The following is a 20456-nucleotide window of genomic DNA, read 5'->3' as shown; positions in this document are numbered from 1 at the left end:
TAGTAATCCAAATCCAAAAGGGGATAAAGCAGCACTCAGGAGACAGTTTAAATATGCAAATAAAATGTATTTGGGGACGTTTCGGGGTTTAGCCCCGTCCTCAGCCCAAACCTACAGGTTTGGGCTGAGGACGGGGCTAATACCCCGAAACGTCCCCAAATACATTTTATTTGCATATTTAAACCGTCTCCTTAGTGCTGCTTTATCCCCTTTGGGATTTGGATTACTACATGTTTCTTATTTCTGGCACTGGGGGCAAGTTGCTACATTTATTATAGAGTGCCGGCAGATATACATACATACTCCTCACTGTGATAAATAGGTTATATTTTCACAGATCGTCGTGGCTGCCACAAGGATTTGTTGGATCCCGCAGCCATGACTGGGATCGCATACAATAGGACCGCATACGATGCGGTACAGCCGTCCGGGAACTGCGGATAAGTTGGCGGGGTATTGCATGCAATGCTGCCTGCAAGTGGATGGGGGACTTAACTGTACTATAATTCTAACTTTAGTTATTCATATAAGCATGTTACAGTGATATGTGACATAGTGATTTTATCCACCAGCCAGTATATTATGTGTGTGCGTGTTTTATAAATATATTCATTTGATTTCAAGGTCCTGCCAGTTACCCATCCTGTGTACTGAGACAATGGCTACGAATCGGAGTCAAGTTGTTACTAACGGTTAGTATTGCTTACTTACTAATAAAAGCAATGAGAAAACATTTACATATATCTAGTACAACAGAGACCCAACTGCTGCTATTCATGTAGACGGCAATAACGTCAGTGCTTATGTATACATATTGTTTTTGTAAATCTGTTCTTAGATTACAGATTCAGTAGATTGCTTATCCGCAGCTTAGAGTGTAAATATAATTATAGTACTAGACTAGAATCCTAGTAGAAGGTTACATTTACTAAAGTTTCCAAAATTTAAGAGAGGATGTTGCCCGATGCAAATTCAGCCCTGTCATTGTCTAAGATACAATACAGAAATGATAGACAATCTGGTTGCTATGGGAAACCTCAACTTTTTTTTGTTTTAGAAAAAAACAATACCAGACCTCGGCAGTCCAATATCATGACAGGATTGGCTCCTGGCTCACAGTCTCCCAGATTTTAAACTCACACAGGGGGAGATTTATCAAACTCATTAGCTGATTGGTTGATCTCCAAACTGTCATTTTCTTTCGAACACCACCTTAAACATGGCAGTTTGAAGCTGATTGGTACTCTCTCTCTCTCTCTCTCTCCAAACTTTGATAAAACTCCGCTGTAGTCTATTGACAGATTATTGTGTCTTTCTGTCCCCGATGCCCAGAGGACAAGCAGAAATTCCGCAAGCAGCTTTCCAGGTTCGGAGATGCAGAGCTGAGGATGATCTATGAGTATGTGCAAGATGATCTGACCTACATTGTGGAGACTATGGCTGAGGACATTATAAGAGAATTATGTTTACGGAACATCCTGCCAGACAATGCTGAGGTAGGCACTACTGATGGATTATAGACCATTGAGGTGGGTCTGTCTGATAATACTCACTGATAACCTCCAACTCTTCTCCATTAATAAGGAGTCGTGGATCACCCGTGAGGCATATGTCTAGGGGAACTACTAATAACAGGTTGTATGGACTGCTTGTATAATTACTGCCAGTCTGAAATGAGTGTTGGTGGTTATTGTATTCAACTGATAAACCTACAATGATTGTTTAACCCCCCCCCCCCCCAAAAATAAAAAAATCTCTTACACCAGGCATAGGGCTGATAGTGACAGCCATAAAGATGCCGCCATAGCTACATACAGGCAAAGAGACACATTCATTTCCATGCATGCAATTGGGCCGCACTTGTGTGCAGTTCTGAATCCAGCACAAAGTCTGTAGCTCTGCAGCTTGGGTCTAAAGCTGGCCATACATCTACAGATCGATTGTCAGATCTGGCTGATTGGAACAAAATCCTGGTTGTGGATCAGAGCAAATGACAGTTGACCATTTGCTTTGAAATGCTGGAAAACTGCCAAAAGCTGTCAATCAGATATTACCAGGTGTTTGTTCCAACCAGCCCAGTCTGACAGCAATTATACAGTCGTGCCCTGGCTCAGCCTTACAGCGATACCATAGGGTGGCACATTGCTACTGACACTGGCAAAGTATGTAATCAGGGAGTACAGAAAAGTGATGGAAATTGCCTATCACACAGCCTATTTACTGTACCTAGGGAGCCAAATATTGCCGTAAAGTCTTCTTCCCAATGTATCCAGTTTGATGATTAAATTAAGTGTATGATGGAACAATGATTTTTACATTTGGAATTTTTTATGTTCTAGCATTATGCAGAATTGCTGAAAACACTCGGTGCCTCTGTATTTGCTCCTCTGCTAATAGAAGACATTTTGGCCAAGGGAAGAGGCGCTGTGATTGGTTTATGGGAAAGTCTCTATGGCCTACAGGCTGATCACCCACATCCTAATTTACTGGCAGTATTGGATGAGCTCAGTCATGCAGGTAACACTAGGGCAACTGTATCTGTCTATCTTTCTGGGTTGTCTGTCTGTCTGTTTGCGTTGTCTGTCTATCTGCGTTGTCTGTCTGTTTGCATTTTATAATTGTCTGTCTGTGTTTTCTGTCGGCATTGTCTGTATGCAGGAGGAGGAGATTGCAGGTGCACACTAAATATAAATGCTGAACCAATTAATATCTTTGCTATATTGCATTTCTGAGGTTCTTAGCATAATGATGGCCATTATTATGGGCTTGTTCACCGCGTCCAGGTCACCTCAATCGGACAAGTCCCTAACACTACTCTGAGCCAAGTCCAGGGCACGGGACCCCCAGGCGAGCCCAGCAGAACCACCCCACGGCATCACATTGGTGTGAAATTAAAGTGATAGTAAAGGGACAAGGGAAATTATATGTGATAACACTTGCCTAAGTAAGAGGTAATAATAAATGTGAAGAAGTGACCTGGACGCGGTGGACAAGCCCATAATAATGGCTATCATTAGGCTAATAACCTTATAAATGCAATATAGCAAAGATATTAATTGGTTCAGCATTTATATTTAGTGTGCACTTGCAAGCTCCTCCTCCTGCTTGCTGCACTACAAGTCTCAGCAGGTAGCACCTTATATGTCCAGGGTGTGCAGTTTAGGGCCCCTCCCCCTATGCATTTTCTGTATGTCCTGTTTCGGAGTTGTACCCAAGTCTGTTTTGAGCATGGACATCACTGAGCCAAGCTTATGTAACTATGGACAGCTACAGGTAATCCAGCTCTGGACGCATCACAGCAGCATCTGGGTATTCGCACATATTGGCATTCGCACATAGACTACATAAGGCTGTGTAAGAAGAATTGCTGATCTCTTACACCAGGCATAGGGCTGATAGTGACAGCCATAAAGATGCCGCCATAGCTACATACAGGCAAATAGACACATTCATTTCCATGCATGCAATTGGGCCACAATTGTGTGCACAAAGTCTGTAGCTCTGCAGCTTGGCTCTAAGGCTGGGATTGTAGAAATATTTCATAGAGGAGCCGGTTGTATTATTAGATGATATTAAATCATATTGTATTATTACAGGATTTTGTTCTGTTTTAGGTCAATCTTTGGTGGCACAGATTCAGTTGGACAAAGGTGGACACTCTCTGGCTGCAGAGATTAAAGGTAAGAATATTGCTGCCCTTAAACAGGGGTAAATCACTATGAGGGAGGTGGTAGAATTCCAGGCCTCCTGTACATGATGGTTAGACACCTTGCACCAACATGGTCATCTATGTAAGGAGAGTTGCTGGACTCCAGATGCCCTCACTCAGCAGATATCACCTCAGGTTCCAGATGGTAAACTCCCAATAATGGCAAGCAAGATCAAGTCCAACAGTCCATAAGGTTCCGACACGTTTCAAGCTATTATGAATTATTTCCCAAGGCCAATCACCAGTATTGTTTTTTTATAATAATTTTCTGTCTATCCTTGTGGATATACTTTCTGTTGTTCCATCCCACTAGCACCATCAATAGTACCATTGTATCTGTTTCCATAACCCTCTGGTTTTAGGGTAAAGCCAGGTTTAGGCAGCATTCTCCAGAAGCATTCCAAGGTGATCATCCTTTTCCTTGTCATTATTATTGAGATACTAGGCCTCAACATTTAGGAAACTGAACTGAACAAAAATGAAATATGTGGTTTCAAAAAGTTTACATTTGGGTCAGTTGTGGAACATTGAATGAAATAATAAGCGTGTTGCATGCTATTATTTGACCATGTTTTACATTTCTTTGTCATTTTGAGCTTTATATTTTGTTTGTCTTTAGAAATGCAAGATTGTCACAAGAAGCAGCTGTTCGAGAAAACACAAAAACTGGTGCCGTGCAAAGCTCCAGGATCTAACGCAGCTGCTCAACATGTCTCCATTTCTGACCACTATTTGGATCTGGTTCTCATCTCCAGCCAGAATTTCAGAAGCCGTTCTCAACACGAGATCATAGATACTGGGGGGAAACACGAGTATTACTTAAAGAAAGCCCAAAGCTCATTGGAACGCATCGCCCCGAGAAGATTGTTTCGCTGGTGCCATAGATCAGGATGTAGTCCTCGAAGAGTAATGGTGAGCGGCGTCCCTGGAGTTGGGAAGACCACATTGATGCAGAAATTTGTCTATGACTGGGTAAATGGAAAGTACTATCAGAGATTTGCTTTCGTGTTCTTCTTCAAATTCCGAGAACTTAACAGATTTGATACGGTCAGTCTGGAGGCGATGATTCTTGATCAGTATCCTTATCTTCAGAAACACCTTGAAACCATCTTACGAGATCCAGAAAAACTGCTTTTTATATTTGATGGTTTAGATGAATGTAATCAGCAAATGGATTTCTCATCAAGTCAGAATTGCACCAATATACAATGGCCAGAACAGTTGACTGTGATTGTGGTCAGTTTGTTGAGACAGTCTCTTCTCAAGGGTTGTTCTGTGCTAATGACCAGCCGCCCAACCAAGCTGTCAGTAATGGATACCAGTCTTTTCCAACGAGTTTCTGAGATCATGGGATTCTTTCCCAAAGAACGAGAGATGTACTTTGAACGATTCTTTGGAAACAAGGAACTGTCGGAGAAAGCATTTCATTATGTGAGGCAGAATGACGTACTATACACTTTCTGCTATATTCCCTCCTACTGCTGGATCATCTGCACAGTATTATCCATGTCCTTCAAAGCTCGAGCAACAAATACCGGTCAAGCAATGCTATTGCCCAAAACAGTGACACAGCTCTTTGTGCATTTCATTACTAACATTCTGGCCAATCACAGTCATAATAAAGTCCATGCCCGGAATCTTTTAACATCAATTGGGTGGATGGCAGAATATGGAACGATGAATCACATTCTTGAATTTGATGAAAGACATTTAGGTTCATTCAATGTGGACACATCCTCTAAACTCTTGTCAAGCTTTTTGATCGAATCTGATAAAGCTCCGAATTTCACCGTTTCATTTTTACATCTTATAATACAAGAGTTTATTTCTGCCTTAGTCCACTTTATTGACTATTCTTCCGAGAGGCTACAGAGAACCCTAGACGAATCCAGATCTTGGGAAGATGGCCGTGCTGAAATATTCTCTCGGTTTCTCTGCGGTCTGTCTGATGGTTCAACCAGGAATTTCCTAACTCCTTATTTGGGAGAGCTCTCTCGGGAAGCCACCATACATGTCATCCGTTGGATTTCGGAGGGTATCGTGCTAGAAGATGAACCCATGGAAGATGATGAAGAGCATGAAAATTTGAATATAAAAAAGCGCCTAAATGTATTTGCTAACCTCTTTGAGTCCCGGAACAAAATTGTGGTGTCAAAAATTCTTGGACCAAGAGTAAATATAGATTTTTCTAAAACCTTCTTGACACCTGTGGACTGCACCGTGTTGGCTTTTGTCCTTGAGTCTTGCAAAGAGGTTGAAAGCCTTAATTTAAATGCATGTTTTATTCACAGTGAGGGACTGGAGAGACTGGCACCCTTTCTTCATCTGGTCCAGGATCTCAGGTACTGTGGACATGGCTGTATATGTGGTGGTTAGCATTGCGAATGTAGCACACACTGAGTAACTATGTTTTTACTCTACAAGTTTAGTTACAAGAGTTTAGTTACTGTATGATGCGCTAAGATGCAGCATCGGGCCCTCTGCGTGACCATCGGTCATCAGCGTAATGCTCAGGTTATGCAGGAAGGACGATGTTTTCATGCTTCTGGGTCCAATGAATCTAATACATCCCATTTTCTTTTATGCTGGCCATCACCGCCCCTAAACGGCGGCTGCAGCATGATCGGAAGGTGAACACTGCAATCGTCATCGCAGGCATGTCTCCAAATACGCAGACCGATCAACATCGGAGATGCATGTTAATCAGTGGGTTGGCATACATCTCTGAATTAGGCCTAGTATATGTAGCTCATTTGCTGATAATATCTGAGAAATATTTCATTATGCATTATTAAGTTTTATATATATATATATATATATATATATATATTTTACAACACCTTGGGGGTTATTCAGACCTAATCTGATTTTGCGCAGCGCCCAATTGTCGAACAACTTTGCATGCGTACAGATCGTAGGGCACATGCACGAGGCTGATTGCCCAAAAAATCAAGCGTCTCTTCTGATCGCTGGCCATTCGCAGGTTGATTGACAGGTAGCCAATATTTGTGGGTGGTTTCTAACAGTGTCAAAACGAAGGCCTGCCCAGGCATCTCCGGGGAGGGCTTGTGATGTCTGCTCTCACCTCGATCAGCCTATTTCTATCGCACTGTTTGAGTAGGTCCAGGGCTACGCACAGACTGCGCACACTGGGGAAATCATTCAATGGTGGGTGATTTGCGATGGATTTGCAGCTGTATGCTGAGCTGCGCTATTTTCACAAGCCATTCGTATTCTTACATGGGACGGGATTCCACTTGGGTAGTGGCTGCCTGATTTCCTTGCTTGCTTGGTGTAATTGGTTTTACATGAGGAAGCGCAAGTAGCCAAGATGGCCACTGTAGCACGATAAGGGGGCGGGGTGCTAGGCATCCCGTGGGGTCATTGGCGGGAAGCCGTGGTCGGGGGGAACGGGGAGAGGCAGCAGCCAGGCTGCTTATGGTGATGACAGGATGACCAATAAAAGGCTTCAGGGGAAATTGCAGGGGAGGGATGCCGCAGCAGGGCTTAAACCTGGAAGCCGGGGTGGAGGGCACAAGATGCTCCTTCTACCATACATTTCTTTAAACTTTGCAGGCTGAACAACAATGACCTGAAGGATAGTGACAGTGAGCGGTTATTCCAAATACTGGAGCATTCACGTTGCCGGATCCAGAAACTAAGGTACATCTTTCTATTATGCGGTTCTACGCTCCTATTTGGAGCTATTTCTCCAGTGATAACTCCGAGCGATGCTGTCATAGGCCTAATGACTGTTTCCAGCAATGTGCTCTCTGTACATAAGATGATTTCTGTCTTTCTCCAGCTTAAGGGATAACTCTCTGACAGAGAACTTCTGCATGATGTTGGCTTGTGCAATAAGCAGTAACCAGACCCTGCAGAAACTCGACCTCTCCCGGAACCCTCTGGCCGGGCCACACATCCGTGACCTTGTGACTGTTCTCTCGAGTGACACCTGCAGGATAACACATTTATCGTGAGTACATGAACGTATGAGGCTCTGGCGTATCTACAATGGATGCAGGGCGTGCTGTGTGTACTGATCTCATGGCCTCTCTGACACTGCTGGCTCCACAGCTGCAAATATCACTGGGAAAATGGCCACTGCGGTCATTTTAGGGGTAATTCACACATGGGTGCCATGTTTTCAGAGACCTGCATATGTGCAGTAAACTCAGACACAATTCCAGATAATTGTACTGCCGTAGAGGAGGGGGACCAATCCGAGCCTGCATACGGGCCATCTTAAAGCGCCCCTGGTGGGAGTTATATGGTAGCAGAAAAAAAATCGTTTTTTTATTATAAGAACTTGGTCCGTGTGTATGCAAACGGTGCCCTCCACTGGCACACACCTATCTGCAGAGCTGGGAAGCGCCTGGCAGGAGAGGCACTCTCCCCACTCTGCATCTGCATCCCCTATGGCGGCAGGCAGGACATTTGAAAACTCCAATACAAAAGAATGGGCGGCTTCTGATTGGCTGATAGAGCTCTCTCAGCAAATCAGCAGCCGCCCATTCTTTTGTATATTTTTTTTTTATTGGTATTTATTTCGTAGAACGGCGCCCAGATTTCCTACGTACGGCACCATAGGGAAATCGCATCGCATGGGCTATTATAGCGGCATGCGATGCGATTTTCCCATGTACTTTTAATTTTCCTCATTGTACACCACTATATCGCATCGCATTGCATCGCATGTCCCGCAAAATCGCATGCGATTTTATAGGGTGTGCGATGCCATGACATTAGGTATACAATAATATGATTGTATGTCCCAAAAATAGATTTAACGCACCCCCCCCCCCCCCCAATATCCACACCACCCCGAAGTGTGGCGAGCGCAGCGAGACCCGCGAGGGGCGGCGGAATGCGTCCTCCGATTTTTTTCATTACCCCACTATCCACGTCAGCGTGGAGTTGATTTTATATAGTGTGGCGAGCGCAGCAAGCCACCGAGCCCGAAGCGCGGCGAGCGCACGCGGATTACTTTACATGTATTCCGCATCCCCACACGGGGCACGCTGCGCTCGCCACGCTTTGGGCTCGGTGGCTCGCTGCGCTTGCCACACTATATAAAATCAGCTACATGCCGACGTGGATAGTGGGGTAATGAAAAAGTTGCAGGACGCGTTCCGCTGCGCTCGCCACGCTTCGGGGTGGCGTGGATAGTGGGGGGGTGCGTTAAACCTATTTTTGGGACATACAATCATATTATTGTATACCTAATGTCATGGCATCACACACCCTTTTTTTAAGCGGCAGATGCGATGCGATGGCCCGGGGCTGAGAGTGCAGTGAATAAATTACATAGGAAAATCGCATCGCACATCGCATGGCCCTAAAATGGCCCATGCTATGCGAAGCAATTTCCTTACGCAGTATAGTCCACTAAGCAAATAGCTTAGTGGGCGCCGTTCCTAGGTAACAAGTACCTTTTTATTCTCCAGACTACAATTAATGATGCCAGCGCCCCCCTGTACTCTACCCACATCTTTTGGGTGGGGTATTGTAAAGACTTGCCCAAGACCACTCTTCCAATGGGTCACACAGCAGAGGGAGAAGTGTCTGGACGTGGGGGCTTCCCAATTCCACGCTCAGACACCCTATTTTCTCCACCTGCACAGTCCCAGCAACCGTCCCAGGATAGAATAGGCAGCAGAGACAATGCATTTAGCATCTGCAGTCCTTTAATTGTCTCTTAGACAGGGTCATAGGTATGGAATGCAGGGGTTGATAGCTTCCACTAGTTAATAGTTTATTGTATTGTATCTATGTCCTATACATACTGGTTCTGCTGGTCTCTTCCAGGCTCCAGCAGGTGAAGATGACCGATGACCATTCTCCATTACTGCTCCCACTGGGTGACAACAGAACGCTCACACACCTGAATCTGAGCAATAATTACTTCACCGACGCCAGCACCCGGGACATCGTGGATCTTATACTGCAGTCAGCAAGCCTACAGGAGATCAGGTGTGTACAGAATATAAAGCATGGCAGAAGCTGATGAGGTTACACCAAGGAGGTGCATGTAGCAATCCAGGTGCAGGGTAACTTATTTTAAAAGGAAAACTGTAAATGGGGCGACCGGACAGAACTGACGCCCAGACTGGTGTTTGGCGTAATGCGGACTAAGTAAAAAACGGAACCGGACAAGACCCCGCAATGTGTCCCGTGTGGGGGGTGCCTTGTCCAGGTGGGATGCCTGTGATATCTTTCACCAGGGACATGGGGAAGGGGAATTAACAGCCTCCCCATGTGGTCCGGACCGTTCCGGTTTTTGGGACAGACCATACAAGGAGGCTTTCCCTGGACCATACATCCCCAGACCATACATGGAGGCTTTATTCTTTCCCTTCTCCTCTCCCTGGTGACAGCTGTCACAGGCAGCCCCACTGGACAGGACACCTCCGGACAGAACACCCAGGGCCGGCGCTACCACTAGGCAGCTTTAGGCAACTGCCTAGGGCGCCGGCCACTGGAGGGCGCCCTATTGATCTATCCAAAATTTACATTTATTATATTGCTACTCCAGCAATCGGCCAGCAGCTGGGTCCACGGAGCCGATGGCACTAATGGAGACAGACCTGTGCCTCCCCTCCCTGGCAGCACAATCAGCCACCAACGCAACCCCACCTTTACTCCTTCTGCAGCATGGCGCAATGGAAGGCTTTATTATCCCTGGCCTGGCTCTCCCTGCGCCGCGGATGTATTAATGTTGGGGCGTGGGACATCAGAGTGGTGCCGCTCCACCGCTGCTTGTCCTGCTGAAGAGACGCCGCTGCTTGTGCTGCCCCAGCCGCCCCCTGCCCGGCACCCACCTATCTATACAGGGCATCTTCCCTGCTCCAGCCCGTGCGGTGTATCGGCTCTGTGAGGTCCGTCAGGTCCGGCGCTAGCGGGAGCTGCAATGCGCAGAGACCACTGCTGCTACTGATTGACGGCTGGACTCCTGGCTGTCACCAGCTCCGCTTCCAGCAGCTGACAGCGCGGGCTCTGGAGGAGGAGGACTGGCACTACTAAATGCTCAGAGGGACTCCCAGCTGTCCCTGCCACGAGGAAAAAGTCAGCCCAAATGCTGCAGCAAGGCACAAGCAGGACACAGGAGGTAAGGCCCTGGAAATATCGATGCGGATGTGGGAAGCCTGTAGCGTGGGGGGGGGCGGGGGGGGTGTTTGTTAGCTTCTGCTGATGAGAAAAGAGGTGTTGAACTTAGTAGGTAACATGGAGGGGAAAGGGTATTCTCTAGCTCCCTGTCATCCCTTTCCTCTCTGTGTCACCAGGGCCGGCAACAGAAATCTTGGGGCCCGGAACACTGATATCTCTGAGGCCCCCAACACCGAATGCGGATTGTTATTACATTGCATATTAAATGTATTTTTTTATTAGTAGAAATAAACAGATAATTAATATTATCAATGCAATATAATAGGGAAGGGCAGATGGGAAGGCACAGCATTGTGTCATTAAACTCATTAGTAAAGGGAACCAGACAGGTGATTAGGCAGTCATGCTTACAGACCCTGAGTTCCTCAAAGCTTTGGGGCCCCTCAACTGGTCAGGGCCCGGTACGGGTGTCCCCTTTGACCCCCCTGTCGCCTGCCTGTGTGTCACTCCACCATATCCATGTCACCCACTATCTCCTTGTCACCCTTACCCCCCCCCCCCCCCCCCCCGTTGTCACCCTTACCCCCCCCCCTGTTGTCACCCTTACCCCCCTGTTGTCACCCTTACCCCCCCCCCCCCCACTGTTGTCACCCTTACCCTCTCTGTCTCCCTTGCCCTTCTCCATGTCACCCTTTCCCTCTCCGTGTCACCCTTACCGCCTCCTTGTCATCTACTATCACCATGTCACCCTTACTCTCTCCTTGTCACTCACTATCTTCCTGTCACCCTCTCCTTGTCACTCTTTCCCTCTCTCTGCCACCAATATCACCCGCTGCTTCATCGGGCACCCACTAACTCCCTGTCATACTCTATCTCGGTGTCACCCTTTCCTTCGCCCGGTCACCCACTTCCTCTCTGTCGCCCACTATATTTCAGATACCATATATTTCCAACATCTCGTCCTCTCTCTACCAACCACATCACCCTCTGTCTCTCCCTGTCCCTCTCTACCATCACCCTTTGCCTCTCCCACTAACCCACTGCCTCTCCATTTCCTACTATCTCTACCTGTCACTGACTGCTTCTCACCATCCTCCTCTACTTCCCCTACTGCTTACCCCTGGCATCACCCACTTTCTGTGTCCCATTCCCTGGCTACACCCATTGCCCTCTCACTGTCACCCATTGCCTTACCCTCTACCTCTGCCCTATGTCACTATCTCCCAGCATTCTATCTGGGAGATGGGAGGGGGGACATATAGCAATTTAAGGAGTGCCAAATTAAAAATATATCTTGCCCAGTACAGGACAAGCCCGCCCACCTGGCACATCGCTAAAGTGCGAGCTCTTTGCCCCACAATGAAGCGCTCGCACAGACTGAATGCCCCCTGATCATGTTCTTGGTCGCAGCATGTGTGTGTGATGTCATGCAGCCTCTGGGGCACTTCACGCGTCTACGTTGTTCAGGTCACTAACTGAATATGCCCTGGCCTGCCCCCCAAAGGTCCATCGCTGCCCCCAACAGGTTATTGCCACACGATGTACTTAAAATGCAATAGTGTTTGTGCTGATCTCCGAAAATTGCAATCTGCAATTTTCTGAGATTTGATAACAGGTGTTGCTCACACGGGCTTCAACAAGGCAACTTCTGTATCATACAGTGGTCTGGGATTTCAGTCATTCACTAAACCAAAACATCAGACTTATATAGACACTTTGCTGAAGCCAATGCGGGTGCCCTCATTGTATTTATGTATTATCCTGCATTATTCACAATAGATGTTACCACTAAAAGTGGGTAACTGGTGCAGAGGGGGTGGGGAGGGGGCGCAGTAGGCAGATGTTTTGCCTAGGGTGCCCAAAAACCTTGCACCAGCCCTGAGAACACCCCCCCGGCCTGACACTAGAAGCTCCGGAATGACAGAAATTGATGAATGGAGTTGGTCTGGTCCGGTCCGGCGTTCCGTGGTTCTGTCCGGTTCTGGTTTTACCCATACCCGTGTAATGTTATGTGTATGGAGAGGCGGGGTGGCTGAAAGGATGGGGTGTTCAGTTATGGTGTATCTGCAAACAGATATAGACCCACACCTAGGCGCATGCATGTCTGCCGATGCCATATTCTATTGCCAGTGTCTGAGGGCTGGTGCAGATGCATGTTGGCCAGGACGGAAGAAAGGCTTCTGATTGGCCGATGGTGGATCCACAGCTGACGCTAATAGATGCATGCTTTATTGCTTGTGTATCCATATTACCATCCACCATGACTTCTCTCATACACGAGAAGCAAAACTTTATCTTCTGTATTCCAAAGCATTCAAAACTAATAGCAAATGTGTATTTCCCTATGAAAACAAATGCTTTAACCCCTGCAGTGGCACTCCCGAGAATTTTCTGGGTTATGCTCCTGTGCGCAGACTGGCAAACCCGGAAAAAAAAGTCTCAGGAATGCCATTGCTTGCGCTCCCTCCTGCCGTGCAGCGCCGCTGAACTGAGCGCAGAGATCAGCGCTAGGGATGGCCATAGATGATTAGAAATCATCAATGGTTTATGTCCGATGTCCAACCCACCATCGATGTCAAGCTTTAATGAATAGTTTTGGTTTTAATTTTTTCATCAAGGGTGCCGGGACACGGAGCATAGCTCCACCCCCTAGCACCCATGAAGCCCCGGTATTTCGATTGGCCCACATGCCAATTTTTCAAAGGAAATGGATGACCATCGATATGTAAAAATATCTATGGTCATCCATTGCACTATCGATGGCCAGGTGCACTTTTGCCATCGATGGCCATCCCTAATCAGCGCCGCTCTCAGCTTTAGCGGCTGCCTGGCTCCTGCTGCCCGGCCCTGCCTCCCTCCCCTGGCTGTGTGCGGTGTGACCTTGTAACGTCACGCCGCACATGGCCGGGTTTCCGGGGGCAGGGCTAGGTAGCGGCTGATGGTCCGTTCAGCGGAGCTGCCCAGACCCGGGGGTTACATTGGTGGGATTTTTTTAAGGAGCGCTCCCCAGAAAAAACTCGCCCAGTGGGGAGTGCGCCCTAAAAAAAAAAACACCACTGAATTGACTTAAGACAGACGTAACCACATTGTGTTTTTGACTGTTATACAAAAAGAAAAACATTTGGATAGGGAGAAAAAAAAAATGGGCACAAAAAATTGCAGCGCTAATTGTATATCCCCCAGAATCTCTTATCATTGGATGCTATGCTGAGGAGAGCACATACTGTATGTGTCCATATGAATAAACTTTTAGATTGGGAGTGCCATGCGAAACAAGTGCTGATACTCTAGGGCGGTGTTGGGAACCTCCGGCCCTCCAGCTGTTGATGAACTACAAATCCCAGCATGCCCTGCTACAGTTTTGCTATTTGGCCATGCTAAAACTGTTGCAGGGCATGCTGGGATGCGTACATGATTCCTGGAAATTTGCAAACCACTGTACCAATATTTGAGATGTAGGATGGATGTGGCCATGCGGTTTGCTATACTCCAGGCAGGGTTGACCATGTTGAGATTTTTGCAGCTTTGCCTGTGGATCCAACTGCAGCATTTAGTAGTTGTCTTAGATAAGTGAAAACATCACTATATTAGGCATAACCCCCACAGCCCATAATGAAATTCATCATTGAAATGGTTGTCGTTACCTGCAGCAAACCTTGCATTTGGCTCCCATTCAGTTCTCGAATCCAAAGGGGGAGCTGCAATCTTACCTGATACTACCACGTGATAATCAGTAATCACTCTGTTTCTCGCTACAGGATTGATGTAAATTACTTCTCTAAGGAAAAAGAAAAATATTTGAAAAGTCTGGAGTCCAGAAAACCGGGTATGAAAGTTATTTCTGGATAGATGCTGAGATGCCAGATCCCGGCCATGGATCCGTCTGTGTCACAGTGACATTGAACATAAGAGCTTCCTATCACTGATGAGTAATTATGAAGATGCTTTGAACAGTGATGCTTCCTTGCATTTGTGTCAGTGAACGGCTGCCATGTCCAGTCCCTGCTACCCCCATACAGGGCAATATAAGGCTGACTGCATCTAAAGCTCCATATGAATGTAAATTACAGGTTATGTTTAAATTGTAATGTCAATGAGTCTTTATTTCTCTCTTTTTCATTATGAGAATATTCAAAAGCATTCCAGACAAATGCCCCTGACATAAATACTGGCACAGGTATATGATTTACTACAGCCTAGCTGGGATCAGATAACCAGCAGGAAAATTACATGAAGGCCCTAGAAGCACTACGTTTAGTCAAGTCCTGGGAGACTCGAGGCAGGGTCCTGGGAGGCCCGAGGCCAGGTCCTATTTATGATGATACCACGCTCTCTAAAAATGTTGTTGCTTATTATTATTTACAGATGTATCCTCATACATCTTATCTCAATAGACCATGTGGTGCGAGACACTTGGCACGTGTAACTTGCCAGGTTCCGCGTGACTCTGCCATTGCCGACGTCCGTTTCACTAAAAAATTTACCTTATTGAACACAAATGAATCTTTATTGGTTTAATAAAGTGACAGTCACTAATGGTCCTGTGGAAACGTGACTTTCTAATCAACCTATCAGGGACTGGGTATCCAGAGGAACGCAGCAGAGATCTTCAATATAAATGAAACTTCCAGAGATGAGCGCAAAACCTCCAAACATACTGTGCTGAAGACATCTATTCTTATGTACATTGTTCTGTACATCACCATGGTGATATTATTGCAGATTGTAATACTCATTTGTTACTGCTTCAAATGGAAGTCTGTGATGACAAATAACAACAGGACAGTCAACGGCCGTACGCAGCTGTGTCCTACCAGATACAGCAACTCCAAACATTTCCAATCTTACATACCACGATTTACCATCTGCCCCAATAAGCAACACAGAAGTGCCCCCTCTCATTGTGAGGGAGGAATGACCCCACATTCTGCATCCCCCCCCCAGAGAGACCCCACTATGCCCCCAAGGGTACAGAACCCTCACAGCTTGCCGTCTGTGTGTGACTTGGTGGGACCATAAGAGAAGGAACCTGGTGTTAGGTGGCACGAACAAGGCAAAAAGCTTCAACTAGATAAATAAATCATAGATAAATATTAATCAAAGGAATATACTGATATGATACAAATGGCCCATTGCAGCGATTTTTCTACATTTTACAACTATTGTAACAGTGAAATCAATTCAGCTGAACAGAAAGATAATATCTGAGTGCAGATTATGGTCTATACCTGACAGACAACATGCCCTTATTCCTCTCTGGTATACTAGCCAAGGTCACTGTCTGGCCATGATAAAGGCACCCCAACCTCTCTGCTGTGGATGATTCAGTGACTCTACCTCCCTTGTGATCAGTGGTATACAGTCTTGGTTGTTTGCATGGGACCATATTACCATTGCTATCACCCACTCTGGTTTGACTCCGGTGTAATGGCTCTTGGAGAGAAAGTAACCAATCTGCCCTCTATAAAAGGTGACACACCACTATGTGGTACTGCTCCATTTATGGCTTAACTACCACTTCCTTGACCAGAACTAGTTCTACATTTAACAACCAGCCCAACTTCTACTGCAGCCTGCTGGACATCCAATCCAACCACCTTGTCTAGTTTCTCAAGTTTAAGGTCAGTTCTAGGTGTTGGGGGTTAGGCACTTGGGATAGGGGTAGGGTTATGCTGCAGGATGGGGACCTCTAGGGATAGGCTGTGGAAGGGGACAGCTGGGACGAGGCACTTGGGATAGGGTTAGGGTTTTGCCGCAGGGGGGACCTCTAGGGATAGGCTGTGGAAGGGGACAGCTGGGACGAGGCCCTTGGGATAGGGGTAGGGTTATGCTGCAGGAGGGACCTCTAGGGATAGGCTGTGGAAGGGGACAGCTGTGACGAGGCACTTGGGATAGGGTTCGGGTTATGCTGCAGGGGGGACCTCTAGGGATAGGCTGTGGAAGGGGACAGGTGGGACAAGGCACTTGGGATAGGGTAAAGGTTATGCTGCATCAGTCAGATCAAATTGACAGCACTCATTTGTTAGCCACTGATATTAAAGATAATGTTAGTCTTTTGGTCAGTGTACCAATATGAAAAGGTAGGTGGCCTCACAGCTGGTAGACCACGCCTCCTTAAGAATGCCATTTTGGAGCATGGCCATGTGTTAAACTTATCCGTACTGATATTTTGCAATCTATTGACAATCTTGTTAGAATTGCGCCAGCTCTGGTAGATAGCGGACTGTTACATTTGGCCCCATATTGGGTTCCTTTCCTTTTTCCCAAACCGTATCACAAAATAATATAAAAGAGCAAGGGAAGAATTGGTTCTGGAATAAAGAAGGAGCTATGGAATATTTATGTGGACATTCATCCTGGCCGTCTTACCCACTGATGCTACTGAGGATACACAGAATCCACAGACTCAGAACTGATGAGCCAGGAGCCAAAGGTCCACACACGGGCTGATGGAAATGGCATTGTTGGGATTAGTTAATAATTCCTATTGCTTCAGTAATAGTTGGCTGTGACGGCCGTTTCGCCTCATCAATAAAAGCTGTGTTACATTTGGTTCATAAGACATAGTTCGTGCATGTGTTGGTTGTGTTTTATAGCTCTGAGGTGCAGCCTTCACACTACACTGACACACTACATTACACACAGCCCTGATATACACTGCACCTCATCTCAAAATGGGCAAAGCCATGTTGCACTGCAGGTTGGCAGATGTAACATGTGCAGAGAGAGTCTGAATTGGGCCCGTGTACTTGGATGCCGCTGCTTGCATTACTCTGTCTTAGACATGCATGTAATCCTACCTTCAGTTACATTGGCCTGTACCACAATCTCCACCTTAAGGCATGACTAATTCACAATGATTCTTTTTTTGTTGTTTTGTTTGTTTCCCCTCTGGAGTGATTTCCCTCCCTGTGCACCGCTGTGGATGGCACCGCAGCTGTGCATAGAGGGAGAAATCCATTTGAAATCATTCACCATCAAATTAACACACACACCCCAAACCCCCACACCCCGTGCACATCCAGCCACGTGCAGAGCCACGTAATCCAAGAATTACTTGGAACTGAGATGGATGTGGGCAGATCGACCCGCTGCTGATGTCTGCGGACCTCCCTCCCCTCCCAATGGCCGGTATCCGCATGCGTTTTTCAGGTGGCACTCCCAGAAACCGCCAGAGTGCCAACTACAAACACCCTTCACCTGGCAATTATCTTGCACAGGGGGACTTCGCTCATGCACACAGCATATAATGCGCATGTTTATTCGCTCCACTGGGCGATCAATTGATCAGCCTGTGTGTACCAACGATATGTCTGTTAATGGCATCATTTGTTCCCTACTGTGCCAGTACCGTCCTGTCTGTACCCTACTGTGTCAGTACCCTGTCCTGTCTGTTCCCTACTGTGCCAGTACCCTGTCCTGTCTGTTCCCTACTGTGCCAGTACCCTGTCCTGGCTGTTCCCTACTGTGCCAGTTCCCTGTCCTGTCTGTTCCCTACTGTGCCAGTACCATCCTGTCTGTACCCTACTGTGTCAGTACCCTGTCCTGTCTGTTCCCTACTGTGCCAGTACCATCCTGTCTGTACCCTACTGTGCCGGTACCCTGTCCTGTCTGTACCCTACTGTGCCAGTACTCTGTCCTGTCTGTTCCCTACTGTGCCAGTACCCTGTCCTGTCTGTTCCCTACTGTGCCAGTACCGTCCTGTCTGTTCCCTACTGTGTCAGTACCCTGTCCTGGCTGTTCCCTACTGTGCCAGTACCCTGTCCTGGCTGTTCCCTACTGTGCCAGTACCCTGTCCTGGCTGTTCCCTACTGTGCCATTTCCCTGTTCTGGCTGTTCCCTACTGTGCCAGTACCCTGTCATGGCTGTTCCCTACTGTGCCATTTCCCTGTTCTGGCTGTTCCCCACTGTGCCAGTTCCCTGTCCTGGCTGTTCCCCACTGTGCCATTTCCCTGTCCTGGCTGTTACCCACTGTGCCATTTCCCTGTCCTGGCGGTTCCCTACTGTGCCAGTTCCATGTCCTGGCTGTTCCCTACTGTGCCAGTACCCTGTCCTGGCTGTTCCCTACTGTGCCAGTTCCCTGTCCTGGCTGTTCCCTACTGTGCCAGTTCCCTGTCCTGGCTGTTCCCTACTGTGCCATTTCCCTGTTCTGGCTGTTCCCTACTGTGCCAGTTCCCTGTCCTGGCTGTTCCCCACTGTGCCAGTTCCCTACTCTGGCTGTTCCCTACTGTGCCAGTTCCCTGTCCTGGCTGTTCCCTACTGTGTCAGTGCCCTGTACTGCAGTAACATAGCTATAGAGGGTGTAGGGGAAGCAACTGCTATGGGGCTAGCCGCTTGGACCATTTTTGATTTTCTTCCCTTTTTTAAAGCAAAAATATTGCGGTGTGGGAAGTGGCTGCACTGCCGTCATGTGCCCCACCCCTGCAACGGCTGCCAACGCTGATGAGAAGGTGCCAGCACACAAGAGACCCCACACTAATGGCACAGGTGAGAGCCTTAGGTAATTTTAGAATGATCAGCGCACTGACTATAGTAATGATGTGCCCATACACTATCTTGTTCACCAGCTGCTGTAGGGATATATGTGCAGATGGTGCTAAGGAATGGATGTACACAGGTGTTAATGCTTCAATACATTTATTGGAACATTGCATGGATGTATTAACTGCATACAAACATGAAGGATGGGTGGGGTAATGGGTGTTAGGGTGAGGGATAGGGGAATGTGGCTGGATGTCCAGCCCAACGAGTTGTGTGCTGGGCACACAGGGATGGTAAGGCTCACACCGTTTCACCTTCTGTGGTGAGTGGGCCCTTATAAGATGTGAGTGTGAGTGGGGGAGGCTTCTATGGGGTAATTCCAGCTGTAGTGATAAGTAGTGCACTGTAAGTAGTGCACATTTATTTCTGCAGCTGGTAATATCTCTTCATCAGTGACAGACTGATTACAGTTAGCCAGGATCGCAGGTATATCTATTCCCCCACCTGGGCACTGCTGCACGGTCCCGTGCTGATATCATTAGCTGGTTATTACCTCTTCCCAGTCCCATTGGCCGCTTACAGGCGGAGGATTAGACAGACTGCTATCATGGCAAAGTCCATCACTGTCGGCCATAAACCCCTATCTCTATCGGCGAGTGTTGGAAGCAGGCACTATTACAGAGAACACAGTGTGAGACTGTTACCAGTCCCTGGGCGGCACAGACCCATCTTTAGGACATGTTGGGGACTACATAAGGTTCAGGCCGGTGACTAATGTTCTCTATAAGGATGATTTTATTGACAAATGAAGATCTCTTCTCTGACAAATCGCCGCTTTAAGCATAGAGGGAGATTCCTGAGCCAGCCCGAGAACTCGCCGGTTCGTATCATATACAGATAACGAGTGTGTGGCCCAGGGAGGAGGATCCCACGTGACATACAGAAGAGATCTGTCCCGTCTTCCCGTGTTACTGAATGCGTGATGCGGACACTGGTAAGTAACGCAATTGTGGCTTCGTGTTGTACCCTGTCTGTGTTAGTGAGCGCTGCACCATGGGCCAGATTCATGTCTGTAAGTAATGCAAAAGAGAAAGCACCTGGGTATAACACCATGCTGCGCTGCAGCTGGGGCAGATGTAACAGGTGCAGAGGGCGTAAG

The 20456-nt window shown here is 47.2% G+C and overlaps 1 protein-coding gene across 1 annotated transcript in view; it reads left to right on the top strand.

Annotated features, from left to right (window-relative positions):
- Positions 1 to 20456, top strand: part of LOC146050297 (uncharacterized) — a 67808-nt gene that overhangs the window by 8221 nt on the left and 39131 nt on the right. Inside the window, exons 2-11 of the mRNA XM_083167224.1 lie at positions 625 to 692; positions 1333 to 1496; positions 2340 to 2517; positions 3615 to 3680; positions 4329 to 6051; positions 7286 to 7372; positions 7515 to 7685; positions 9518 to 9682; positions 14575 to 14650; positions 15392 to 15611. Of these exons, the coding sequence (XP_083023350.1) occupies positions 625 to 692; positions 1333 to 1496; positions 2340 to 2517; positions 3615 to 3680; positions 4329 to 6051; positions 7286 to 7372; positions 7515 to 7685; positions 9518 to 9682; positions 14575 to 14650; positions 15392 to 15611 (2918 nt within the window). The remainder of the gene's footprint in view (positions 1 to 624; positions 693 to 1332; positions 1497 to 2339; positions 2518 to 3614; positions 3681 to 4328; positions 6052 to 7285; positions 7373 to 7514; positions 7686 to 9517; positions 9683 to 14574; positions 14651 to 15391; positions 15612 to 20456) is intronic.

The sequence above is a fragment of the Crinia signifera genome, chromosome 12 (genome assembly GCF_055691185.1).
Source record: "Crinia signifera chromosome 12, ASM5569118v1, whole genome shotgun sequence".
Taxonomy (NCBI): domain Eukaryota; kingdom Metazoa; phylum Chordata; class Amphibia; order Anura; family Myobatrachidae; genus Crinia; species Crinia signifera.
Note: the sequence above shows the minus strand (reverse complement) of the source record. Positions and strands in the feature narration are given on the sequence as shown.